Here is a 13,612-nt window from a genome sequence, read left to right as displayed (position 1 = left end):
AACTTTTGTGAATCTCTGCACACACTTTTGGACACTGGACACTTTTGGATTGTGTGAGGCCCACTGATATCTGAGCGCTATGTCACAGGCTCGATGGCACAGCTGTGACCAAAGTGACTAGAGGATAAGGGAGATTTTGAATCTCTGCACACACTTTTGGACACTGGACACTTTTGGATTGTGTGAGGCCCACTGATATCTGAGCGCTATGTCACAGGCTCGATGGCACAGCTGTGACCAAAGTGACTAGAGGATAAGGGAGATTTTGAATCTCTGGACACACTTTTGGACACTGGACACTTTTGGATTGTGTGAGGCCCAATGAATATCTGAGCGCTATGTCACAGGCTCGATGGCACAGCTGTGACCAAAGTGACTAGAAGATAAGGGAGATTTTGAATTTCTGCAGACACTTTTGGACACTGGACACTTTTGGATTGTGTGAGGCCCAATGAATATCTGAGCGCTATGTGACAGGCTCGATGGCACAGCTGTGACCAAAGTGACTAGAGGATAAGGGAGATTTTGAATTTCTGCAGACACTTTTGGACACTGGACACTTTCGGATTGTGTGAGGCCCAATGAATATCTGAGCGCTATGTCACAGGCTCGATGGCACAGCTGTGACCAAAGTGACTAGAGGATAAGGGAGATTTTGAATCTCTGCACACACTTTTGGACACTGGACACTTTTGGATTGTGTGAGGCCCACTGATATCTGAGCGCTATGTCACAGGCTCGATGGCACAGCTGTGACCAAAGTGACTAGAGGATAAGGGAGATTTTGAATCTCTGCACACACTTTTGGACACTGGACACTTTTGGATTGTGTAAGGCCCAATGAATATCTGAGCGCTATGTGACAGGCTCGATGGCACAGCTGTGACCAAAGTGACTAGAGGATAAGGGAGATTTTGAATCTCTGCACACACTTTTGGACACTGGACACTTTTGGATTGTGTGAGGCCCAATGAATATCTGAGCGCTATGTGACAGGCTCGATGGCACAGCTGTGACCAAAGTGACAAGAGAATAAGGGAGATTTTGAATCTCTGCACACACTTTTGGACACTGGACACTTTTGGATTGTGTGAGGCCCACTGATATCTGAGCGCTATGTCACAGGCTCGATGGCACAGCTGTGACAAAAGTGACTAGAGGATAAGGGAGATTGGATTGCTTTTAAAAAAGCAGTTTGCAGAGCAGTGGGTAAACAGCAATGCCAGCCTGTCAGGAAGCCTTAAAAGGCAGCCCAACAACCAACACCACTGATACACCACAATATAGCCTCCCCTTGCACTGCACACACGGTGACTGGTGTGTTGTGCAGGCCAAATTGCTAGCAGCAGAAGCAGTTTTTTTTTCTTCTCAGCAGGACAAAAAAAAAAAAATTGGGATTGCTTTTAAAAAAGCAGTTTGCAGAGCAGTGGGTAAACAGCAATGCCAGCCTGTCAGGAAGCCTTAAAAGGCAGCCCAACAACCAACACCACTGATACACCACAACATAGCCTCCCCTTGCACTGCACACACAGTGACTGGTGTGTTGTGCAGGCCAAATCGCTAGCAGCAGAAGCAGTTTTTTTGTCTTCTTCCCTGCCTAACGCTCTCCCTACAGAATCAGCAACCTCTCCCTATACTGAGATCGGCAGAAGTAAGATGGCGGTCGGCGTGCACGCCCTTTTATACCCCCTGTGACGCCCACCAAAGCAAGCCAATCACTTGCATGCCCTTCTGAAAGATGGTGGTGACCCCTGCCTATGTCATCACGTTGCCTACAGTGTCCGTGGATCCTGATTGGCTAAAAAAGAGCGCAAAACAAACTTTTGAAACGCGACTTTGGCGCGTAAGTCGCCGACCTTGTGGCCGACCTCATCCTAGGGTCGGGTTTCGTTTCATGAAACCCGACTTTGCCAAAAGTCGGCGACTTTTGAATTTTTTCGACCCGTTTCGCTCAACTCTATATATTAGGTTATTGGTCACTAATCTCCTTATATTTATGCTTATCATTACAGGAATTGTTTCTTATTCGATGGTCTGACTAGCCTAAAATCCAAATTGTTTTGTATGCTTTTTCATAAGTTTACCTGTGACTATTCAGCTACAAATGCTGGTCATTAGACTTGTGATCACAATAGTATTTAGAAAACAGGGGGTTTGTCTAGAAACTGCACCACTCTTGTCTGTAGGTTGTGTCTCATATGGCTGACCATTCATGCTCGAGATTATGGATAAGCTGCAATACCAGTCACAGCCTGTAGGCAAGAGTGGTGCTGTTTTTGGAAGAAAAATAACTTTTTCTAATTTAGGACACCTCATTTATTAAACAGATTTGTTGGTAGTACTCCCACCTTACACATTTATGGCAAAATGATACACGTCCCTCTCATCTACAGTATCTACAGAACAGGGTTCTCCAGTTCCCGTCCCTTACAGGGGTCACCACTTCCAGAGAGAGGGAGAAAGGTGGTTTTTTATGTGAAAAAGCCATGCGCATGCTCAGCCACCTGTCCATTCATTCCCTGTCTGGTTGAAAAATATATATCTATTTAGGTCAAACCTACAATGGTACATTATATCCATAAATTATCAAGCATGCTCCGCTAATTCTTAAATGGAATATGTCATCAATTTTTTTTTGTATATCAAAATCTTAAAATTAAAAAACTGAAAGCTTGCAATTTTTACATTGGCCACTGGGGTTTAAATTTCAACTTAAACTTCCTGTTTCAGGAAATGCACATGCACATTATCAGCAATGAACAGACTAAACCCTAGCTATTGTATTGAAGCATCTAATGAGCGTGTGCAAAAGTCATTGTGAAGGGAGGAGGAGGTGAGCAGTGTCATCGCCTATTGTGATTGGTGGGTCCTGTGTTATCAGCTGTATACAGATGTGTTATCAGTCATTGTACAGGAGGAGAGGAAAAGCTGTGGCATCACCTACTGATATTGATGGATCCTGTGTTATCAGCTGTATACACAGGTGTTATCAGTCATTGTAATCCTGCCTGTCATGATAGTGAGACTTCTAAAAACCCTTCCTGAACCTACAGGAAGTGCCAGTCTAAAATATCCCTAGTGGACAGTGTGAAAATTGCAAGATTACTATTTTATTTTTTTAATAAGAATTGTGATATGAAAAAAATAATTGCAAACAAGTTTGAAAAAAAATACATTTAGCATAAACTGATTTAAACAATCGGTAATTTTCTGATGATAGCTTCCATTTAAGAACCCAATCAAGATGCAATGCAACATTTATTCAGAAAAGGCATTAGATCGGACCCCCATTGCCTGTGTCATCAGTAACAAATTGCCACATATGGCTGAGCCAATCACTCATGTCTTCAAGCTCACGCCGACCAGAGTCCCAATATATCAAGTGTTGACATAATTCGGTTTATTAGATAAATGTGTGCTGCTCACCCAAATATCAAACACTTCATCTTATGATCGGGAATACCATTAATTTAAGGGGCAAACAACCAAATATTAATCTAAAAAAACCTAAACATATGTTGATATTAAAGTGAGAAATCCGACATGTTGTGGTGCAGCGAGGCTTGAAGGAACATCCTCACATCAGTCACCCAGACAGTCTAAGGCTGGTTTCACATTAGCGCTTTTTAAGCGCACGCACGGCCGGGGGTAGCTCTGCCCCCGAGCCGGCTCTCTGCCCGGCGTGCCCGCCCCTTGCTTGTAGCACCGCCTCCTAGCGCACAGCGGCGCCTGCGATCGGCGCACCCTATCTTTAGCATAGGGTGCGCAGATCGTGCGCAGGCCGTGCGCTAGTTGCGCTTTGACCTGCGCTGCGCACTTTTGACGGTGCGCCGTGCGCGCCAAAATCGAACTTTTCGGATTTTGGCGCGCACGGCGCACCGTCAAAAGTGCGCAGCGCAGGTCAAAGCGCAACTAGCGCACGGCCTGCGCACGATCTGCGCACCCTATGCTAAAGATAGGGTGCGCCGATCGCAGGCGCCGCTGTCCGCTAGGAGGCGGCGCTACAAGCAAGGGGCGGGCACGCCGGGCAGAGAGCCGGCTCGGGGGCGGAGCTACCCCCGGCCGTGCGTGCGCTTAAAAAGCGCTAATGTGAAACCAGCCTTAGTCTTTGCTGCACACTTGGCTTCAATGACTCACAAAATCTGTGACAAATAACGATCTGCATGGTTTGCTCCTTACCAATCAGAATTACCACTTATTACCAAATCTTCAGAATTTTCCAAAGGAGTCTGTCAGCACAGGATGACTGTTCCAACCAAGCACAGGTGTGCTGACTGACTCCCTTTAAGTCTCTGCTTTTTAACAGTTGATCGGAAACTACAAAATTCAACAGGTGCCCATATATATTGGATAACTGTCGGCCAAACACTCAGCGGTTCCCCCCCCCGTATACCAGCAGGCTCAGTTTGAAAATAAGAATTCAATGGGGCCATAAACTCCATTATTTTCAGCAAGAACCAACATAAATCCAGCTTTCCTCTCCCAATATGTGCCATCAGAGAAAAGTTGGAGAAACCCATACACATATGATAACAGTACGATCCCTCTAAAATCAGCAGATTATGCTAAGCGTCGTCAAATACGTATGCCCACTAGTGATGAGCGAACGTGCTTGGATAATATGTTATTGAGCATGCTCGGGTACTAAGCGAGTGACTTTGGACTGCTCAAATAATATGTTCGAGTCCCCGAGGCTGTTCGACAGGTGCAATACATACAGGGATTACCTACCAAAAATGTTATCCCTGCACGTGTAGTGGCTGTCGAACAGCCCCTGGGACTCGAACATAGTAATCGAGCACGCCAAAGTCAATCGCTTAGCACCGGAGCATGCTCGGATAACTCTGTATCCCAGCACATTCGCTCATCACTAATGGTCACCTTACCACTTACATATTCATATATGGCGCAGATGATGTTAATTTTCCAACACTAAGAGATGGTTTATGTGCCCGATTGTGGGACATGAAGTAGCAGCTAGTATTCAACACCCATGGGAAGGTCTATACCATTTGAGCTCATCTGGTGTTTTTCATAACTACAGTAGAGCTATGAGAAAAACCATATGGACATCGCATTGACACACGTAAATTGGAAGAATACCGCATTTTAATAATATGAAAAGAAAGACTTTTTGCTTTTAGCTTTGAAGGTTTTGTGTTGGACCTTCCAATGGTTCTTGGATGTCACCTTCCCATTAAAAACTTTGAAGATCAAAGAAAGGTCCAAGTGACTCCAGTGTAGATTTAGGATTGTTTAGTAAAGTTCTCTGACCAAAAGGCTAACTTTTTGCTTGACCTTTTTCTTTTTTTAGACGTCTGGATGTAATATCATGCCAATAAGACAACATTTTTGTTATTTTCGGAAAAATTTAATTTGGGGTCACTACAGTTTTTTGGGCGGGAATTTTTTAATCTGTCCAATACATTTTAGGGTTGAATTAATTTCGTCATACAGTGACAAAAAGTAGTCATAGTGAATTATTCATTGGATGATCGTCACTATTAGGTCCATAGACCGTGAGATGTGAAAGAAGACTCTTCAAAGACCTTTAAGCTTTTTTTAAGAAGTGCAATCGCTGTTATAAAGTGGCCCATGTTCCTTCTTTTGCCTTAGGCCTCTTTCACACATCAGTTTTTTGCCATCAGGCAGGATCCAGTTTTTCCCCATTGACTTGCATTAGCGCCGGATTGCATTGCGTTTCATCTGTTTTTTGCAGGATCCGGCTACTTGTCTCATTCCGGCGTCTGGAAAAAACGGCTACTGTAACGTTTTTTGTCTCCGGCAAAAAAGCCGGAAGCGCCGGATCCGACGCTTCCGGCTTTTTGCTACAATGAAAGTCTATGGGCGCCGGAATGCGCCGGATCCAGAAAAAGACGGATCCAGCCACCGGATCCGTTTTTTTAAGTCTGCGCATGCTCAGATCCAATTGGCCAGCCCCCAGGAAACAGATATAACCTGCTAGACGGATCCAGCAGAAAAACGGATCCGTTTCTACAGTTCTCCAAAATTTATGCCGGATCCGTTTTTTCTAAAAATAGCCGGATCCTGCCTGACGGCAAAAAACTGATGTGTGAAAGTAGCCTTACAAATAGACAGTGGTCCCAAGTCCTCATCTTCCTCCTCATCAGCGTGTCTACCATGTGGATGTGTTTTTTATGAAATCACTCCATAGAAAGGAAGTTTTGCAGTTGAGGAGGACTGGAGGATTCTGGACTCTTGAATTAGTGGACATGAGGGTCGAAGTGGTGGGGAACCTTGCTAGCAAAATGCTGTACACTTTTCCAAATGGAAGCCTAGTTATAGAAGTCTCTATGTGTGTCCTAGAGGTAACATTATAGGAATGCTGATATGATTTTGGTAGGTAACATCATGTTTTAATCCTGCAGTAACTTCAGACTGGAAAGGAGAATGGTGCAGTTTGGTGCTACATAGACGAAACCACACTGGAGAGGGAACTACAAGGAACATGAAGCCTTTATTATGGGCAAGTAAGGAGAACATACAAACGCCTTTAGCAGCAAAGTTTCAAGTTATTGTTGATGTTCTCATTTAAGTTCCTAAAGTTCGATGAAGATCCTCATAGGCATTCCTTTTTTTTTATTATCAGAGTGTTTGGGCTAAATTTCACATTTTGCAATTACTACTTTCAAAAGAGGGGTTTTCCTCAAAGTCTGGTAGATGGTTAGATCTTAAAGGAGGTGTCCAGCCTTGGGGTTCAAAATTTAGTCACTGTATGTGACTGCCGATTTGTGAATCCTCACAGTGCACAGTGTGCATGCTATCAGGATTCTCCGTGGCCAGGAGTTGGTAGGTATATAATTTGCATATATGTGGTCATGTGCCAACTAGTCGTGCTCAGCTTCACTCAGTGCAAGTCAGCTGAGATATGCTGGATATGTCTAGTTGGAATGTGGCCAAAAGTGTTATGATTGGGTCACTGAGGAGGAAAGCAAGACCAAGCTAAGCCACAGACGACCAGAGAGGTTGGTAACTAAGCGGATTGCAGACCCCTGATCCTAGCCACACAACTAGCAGTAGCCGTGGAGCGTACCTACGATGATCCTAGACGCCTCGACACAACCGGAGAACTAAATACGCCTAAAGCAAGAAAGGGGAAGTCTAAACTGCCCCAGAGCAGACCCCAAAGGAATAGGTAGCCCCCAAACATATATTGTCGGTGAGACAAGATGAAAACACAAATACAGGTAGGAAAATAGACTGAGCAAACGATGGGGCCCACACTAACTAGACAGGACAGGAAAGGAAAGACTCTGTCTGCAATCACGCAAAAAAACCTACAAAAAATGCCCAACACGTCTGATAGAAAAATCCTGAAGTCACTAGACTTCGCCCACTATATCAGTACTCTGGTATATTCTGATAGCAGAGCAAAAAGAGGCCAATCTAATAAGGGACAAAAACAAACTGGCACAAGCAGTAACATAAGGATGGAAATTCAGCACAGCCCCAGCCGGAGCTGGCTGACCACACAAAACTGAAATAGACAAAACCAGATCAAATGTGAACAATAGCAAAAGACCACTTAGCTGAGCATGCAGAGACTGAGCTGGAAACTAAGACCTCAGGAGGCAGGAAAAAATCACCAGCAGGGATAGAGGGAGTCGGCTGTCTTAAATCCAGTCAGAAACTCCAAATATCCAGTCATCCTCCTCATTATCAGGTGGCAGGCCTCTGTTAATTAGATCAGCTCCATTACCTCCAGTAACCACCAGAGGGAGCCCGGAAAGAGAACTCGAAACCCCTCTGTCAATACAACCAGCTCCACTACCTTCACTAGTAACCAGAGGTAGGCCAGAAAGCGAATTCACAACACAAAAGTATGCAAATCGCATACCTGCGGTCACATGACTGCTCGCTCCCAATACAAGAGAATCCTGTGAGAATTCATAAGTCTGCAGCCATATGCACACGTGGTCAAAATTGTTGGTACCCCTCGTTTAATTACAGAAAACCCCACAATGGTGACAGAAATAACCTGAATCTGACAAAAGTAATAATAAATCGAAAATCTATGAAAATGACAAATGAAAGTCAGACATTGCTTTTCAACTATGCTTCCACAGAATTTTTGACCACATGTGTAGAGTGACTGCAGACTTGAACCCCAAGCCTTGACAACCCTTTTAAGTAGATGGGCTTCAATATGGTTTCCCATTTAAATCTATGGAGATTTGGGGGTGCAAGAAAACTAAAACTTGTGGAACACAAAGACAAAGAACCTGCTTGATAAAGATTGGCAATATTCACTTCAGTCTTGATGAAATGTGCTGGAGTAAGATGCTCTAAATTCGTGAAGCGGTGTGCACCTCTAATTTGATTTGGTGCATTTTTCATCTGCCATGAGTCACCACAAGAAATGAACTCCACCCACGACAGGAGAACTTTTCTATTGCAATCTACCACTACTATTTTTGCTATCAATTTTTTTGGTAAAGCTGTCAGCTGTGATTGGCCATGCCCTCTCCCAGCAAAGTTCTGCCCATTTTTCAAAAATTTGATGGAGCTCGATGGGACTGGTGTGAAAAAATAAACAAACAAAATAACAGTTATGTAGATCAGAGTTAATTTTACCTAGTATGGCCACCACTTCTTCATCTTGGATGACTTCCAGTGATCCCGACACCACAAAACACAGAGCGTCCACGCTTTCACCGGCATGGTAGATCAGGTCCCCTGGAGCGCAATGAATGGTTTGAAACTCCACTGCCAAAGCTCGTAGGCAGCCATCACTGGCAAGACGAAAAGCTGGATGCTCATTAAAAACTTTTCTATTTAGATGCACACAAATGTCCGCTCTCATGTCCTTGGGACATATTGCCAGAACCTGCAAAAATAAACATAAACAGAAAATAACAAGAATAAGACATGTACAAATTACCTAGTAGTGAATGTATATAGAACAGCTTAAGTTAATGTGAATATTTTGATCCGTTTGATCGGATCAGTTTTTTTATGTAACTTTCTTTGCAATTATTTTTCTATAGCAGCTTTATAGTTTTGGTACAAATGCCGTGCTGTGATGATGGTGGGTGTGGACCTACTGTGCCGGGCTTACCCTGGAAGGGTGTAACCAAGTGACTACCTGGTTTTCAGTAGAGCCTCTTATGGAAAGGATAGGCTTGGGCCATTAGGATTGCCACCAGGTGCCACTCCAGGGCAATACCCAGACCTGCAGTAGCTGACCAAAGTGTCAGAGGCTCAGCTGCAAATCAAAAAGGGCGTAAACAGAGACATTGTCAGGAAGTCAGAGGTTGGGTCAGGAAGCACAGGTTCAGAATACAAAGCCAGGGTCAGGCACGGAGAGGTCAGACAAAAACGAGTACTCAGTCAGTGACAAGAAGGTCAAATCGGGCATGCACAAAGACCAGAACTAGGAAACTAAGTTCAGGCAAGGTGTGGAGGGAGCAGCTGCCTAATACATTCCCTGCTGGCTGCGGATAGGCCAGGAAAGAAAACTTTTTAATTAATATAATCTTGACCTAAAGCCATAATCTATAATATCTGAGAGTAAGGCGTATGCAAGGGGTGGTTGTGTGATGGTGTGAGCTTTTAAATACAGAATATATAAAATATACACAGACACAGACCAATCTTGTTGGTGTCTATACAGACATCAGGATGAAAGACACCCTATAGTATACCAGTTAAACTCTACATGGGCAGAGTAGGTGGGAATGTGTTCTTAACTCCCAGAAATAAGCCTCCCTGCTTCCTTTGGTGGTGGTAACCTTAGCTTCCTCCCTGTGCAATGGTGCTATTCTGGCACAGGCTGATATTCACTTGTGTCCCACTATAGCCATAGGGTAATGTAACATATGTATAGAGTGCTACTCATCCCCTACTCATCCTTCTAACTAGCTGTGGCGCAGCTTCGCAGACACTCTTTGCTGGGCATTACAGCTCTCCTCCCTTCTGCCAGACTGCCTATGTGTCTGACCTCTACAGCTAGAAATCAAATACTTTTATGTTCTCTATCATGCTGCCAAGGTAATGCTGATTCCACGCTTCCATCTGACCTAGCCATGTCATCAACGGCTCAGTATACAAATTCATTAAAGGGCCTAGCATGGTCCTCTCAATTAAGCAGTAGCAACTTTGACCTCCTCAGCGCCATCAGTGGAACCCTATCTGCTCAGGCGCTTCTTTATCAAATAATGTCACTAATTCGTATCACTTATGTGTAGTGTTGAGCATTCCGATACCGCAAGTATCGGGTATCGGCCGATACTTGCTGTATCGGAATTCCGATACCGACTTCCGATATTTTTTCAATATCGGAAGTCGGCATCGGAATCGGAAGTTCAAAGTTGATTGACAGCCTGACGTCATCATGATGCGCGGTGTGTGCGCATCATGATGCGCCGTCATTTCGGGCCTTCCGGGGGTCTCTGCCGGCCTGCCGGGGGGCTGTGCCGGCCTGCCGGGGGGCTGTGTGGACTGCCCGGGGTCTGTACCGGCCTGCCGGGGGGCTGTGCCGGCCTGCCGGTGGTCTGTGCACCCTGTGGGGGTCTGTACCGGCCTGCCGGGGGGCTGTGCCGGCCTGCTGGTGGTCTGTGCACCCTGTGGGGGTCTGTACCGGCCTGCCGGGGGGCTGTGCCGGCCTGCCGGTGGTCTGTGCACCCTGTGGGGGTCTGTACCGGCCTGCCGGGGGGCTGTGCCGGCCTGCCGGAGGGCTGTGCTGATGTCCGGGGGTCTGTGCAAGCATCGTCCGATGGGACTACAAGTCCCATCTGGCGATGCCTGCTACCATGACAGTGATTGACACATTAGCCAATGATGGGACAGTAGTAGTCCCATCATCCGGCTAATGTGTTAAATGTTAAAAAGAAAAAAAACTACATACATACTACATGCATGCTACATACATACTACATGCTACATACATACTACATACATACTACATACATACTACATACATACTACATACATACCACATATATACTACATACATACTACATACATAACACATATATACTACATACATACTACATACATACTACATACATACTACATATATACTACATGCATGCTACATACATACTACATGCTACATACATACTACATACATACTACATGCATGCTACATACATACTACATGCTACATACATACTACATATATACTACATGCATGCTACATACATACTACATGCTACATACATACTACATATATACTACATACATACTACATACATACTACATGCATACTACATGCATACTACATACATACTACATGCTACATACATACTACATATATACTACATGCATGCTACATACATACTACATGCATGCTACATACATACTACATGCTACATACATACTACATATATACTATATGCATGCTACATACATACTACATGCTACATACATACTACATATATACTACATGCATGCTACATACATACTGTATGCTACATGCATGCTACATACATACTACATACATACTACATGCTACATACATACCACATATATACTACATACATACTACATACAATACATTCATACAATACATACATAGACATACAGTACATATAACATAGAGTAACATACTTACCATTACTTGTCACATTGTTCCCCGAAGCCATTGTCTTTTACAGAATAAATATTAACATAACAAACCACAAAAATACTCACCCACGATCCGAAGCAGTCCACGAGTGTGTCCCACGACGATCTTGGGTAGAGAACTGCAGCATCAGCTGTTGCTGCCGTTCTCTACGGGCTGCAGGAATCCAATGACGGAAGGTAGGTATCCTTCCGCACTGTATTCCTCCGCCACTTAAAAAAAAAAAAAGTCCCTAGTCTCACTTTATGCCATTGCTGCGTGGGAATTTCCCACACAGCAATGGCATAAAGTGAGACTAGGGACTTTTTTTTTTTTTAAGTGGCGGAGGAATACAGTGCGGAAGGATACCTACCTTCCGTCATTGGATTCCTGCAGCCCGTAGAGAACGGCAGCAACAGCTGATGCTGCAGTTCTCTACCCAAGATCGTCGTGGGACACACTCGTGGACTGCTTCGGATCGTGGGTGAGTATTTTTGTGGTTTGTTATGTTAATATTTATTCCGTAAAAGACAATGGCTTCGGGGAACAATGTGACAAGTATTGGTAAGTATGTTACTCTATGTTATATGTACTGTATGTCTATGTATGTATTGTATGAATGTATTGTATGTAGTATGTATGTAGTATATATGTGGTATGTATGTAGCATGTAGTATGTATGTAGTATGTATGTAGCATGCATGTAGCATGCAGTATGTATGTAGCATGCATGTAGTATATATGTAGTATGTATGTAGCATGTAGTATGTATGTAGCATGCATGTAGTATATATGTAGTATGTATGTAGCATGTAGTATGTATGTAGCATGCATGTAGTATGTATGTAGTATGTATGTAGTATATATGTAGTATGTATGTAGCATGTAGTATGTATGTAGCATGCATGTAGTATATATGTAGTATGTATGTAGCATGTAGTATGTATGTAGCATGCATGTAGTATGTATGTAGTATGTATGTAGTATATATGTAGTATGTATGTAGCATGTAGTATGTATGTAGCATGCATGTAGTATATATGTAGTATGTATGTAGCATGTAGTATGTATGTAGTATGTATGTAGTATATATGTAGCATGTAGTATGTATGTAGCATGCATGTAGTATATATGTAGTATGTATGTAGCATGTAGTATGTATGTAGCATATATGTAGTATGTATGTAGTATGTATGTAGCATGCATGTAGTATATATGTAGTATGTATGTAGCATATATGTAGTATGTATGTAGCATGTAGTATATATGTAGTATGCATGTTGCATGCATGTAGTATATATGTAGTATGCATGTTGCATGCATGTAGTATGTATGTAGTATGTATGTTGCATGTAGTATATATGTAGTATGAATGTAGCATGTATGTAGTATGTAGTATGAATGTAGCATGTATGTAGTATGCATGTTGTATGTATGTAGCATGTAATTTTTATTTTTTTTTTACATTCAACACATTAGCCGGATGATGGGACTACTACTGTCCCATCATTGGCTAATGTGTCAATCACTGTCATGGTAGCAGGCATCGCCCGATGGGACTTGTAGTCCCATCGGACGATGCCTGCACAGACCCCCGAAGCCTGCACAGCCCCCCGGCAGGCCGGCACAGCCCCCCGGAGCCTGCACAGCCCCCCGGCAGGCCGGCACAGCCCCCCGGCAGGCCGGCACAGCCCACCGGAGCCTGCACAGCCCCCCTGGCAGGCCGGCACAGCCCCCCGGCAGGCCGGCACAGACCACCGGAGCCTGCACAGACCCCCTGGCAGGCCGGCACAGCCCCCCGAAAGGCCCGTACAGACCCCAGAGAGGCTGTACAAGGGAAAAACAGGATTTTTCTTATTCCGATACCGGAAGTCCCATAGACTTGAATGGGACTTCCGGTATCGGAATCGGCGATACCGATACTTTTTTTTAAGATCGGCCGATCCATTCCGATCCGATACTTTGAAGTATCGGACGGTATCGCTCAACTCTACTTATGTGACATTCCTGAATTTGTCGCACATTTTTTGCACTTTCATCTTAGCA

The 13,612-nt window shown here is 44.0% G+C and overlaps 1 protein-coding gene across 1 annotated transcript in view; it reads right to left on the bottom strand.

The window, feature by feature from the left end:
- KCNH5 (potassium voltage-gated channel subfamily H member 5) overlaps positions 1 to 13,612 on the bottom strand; it is a 554,666-nt gene that overhangs the window by 99,836 nt on the left and 441,218 nt on the right. The window contains exon 10 of the mRNA XM_073570956.1: positions 8,596 to 8,848. Within this exon, the coding sequence (XP_073427057.1) occupies positions 8,596 to 8,848 (253 nt within the window). The remainder of the gene's footprint in view (positions 1 to 8,595; positions 8,849 to 13,612) is intronic.

This window comes from Dendrobates tinctorius, unplaced genomic scaffold, assembly GCF_039654945.1.
Source record: "Dendrobates tinctorius isolate UK_male_01 unplaced genomic scaffold, ASM3965494v1 ptg000006l, whole genome shotgun sequence".
Lineage (NCBI taxonomy): Eukaryota > Metazoa > Chordata > Amphibia > Anura > Dendrobatidae > Dendrobates > Dendrobates tinctorius.
Note: the sequence above shows the minus strand (reverse complement) of the source record. Positions and strands in the feature narration are given on the sequence as shown.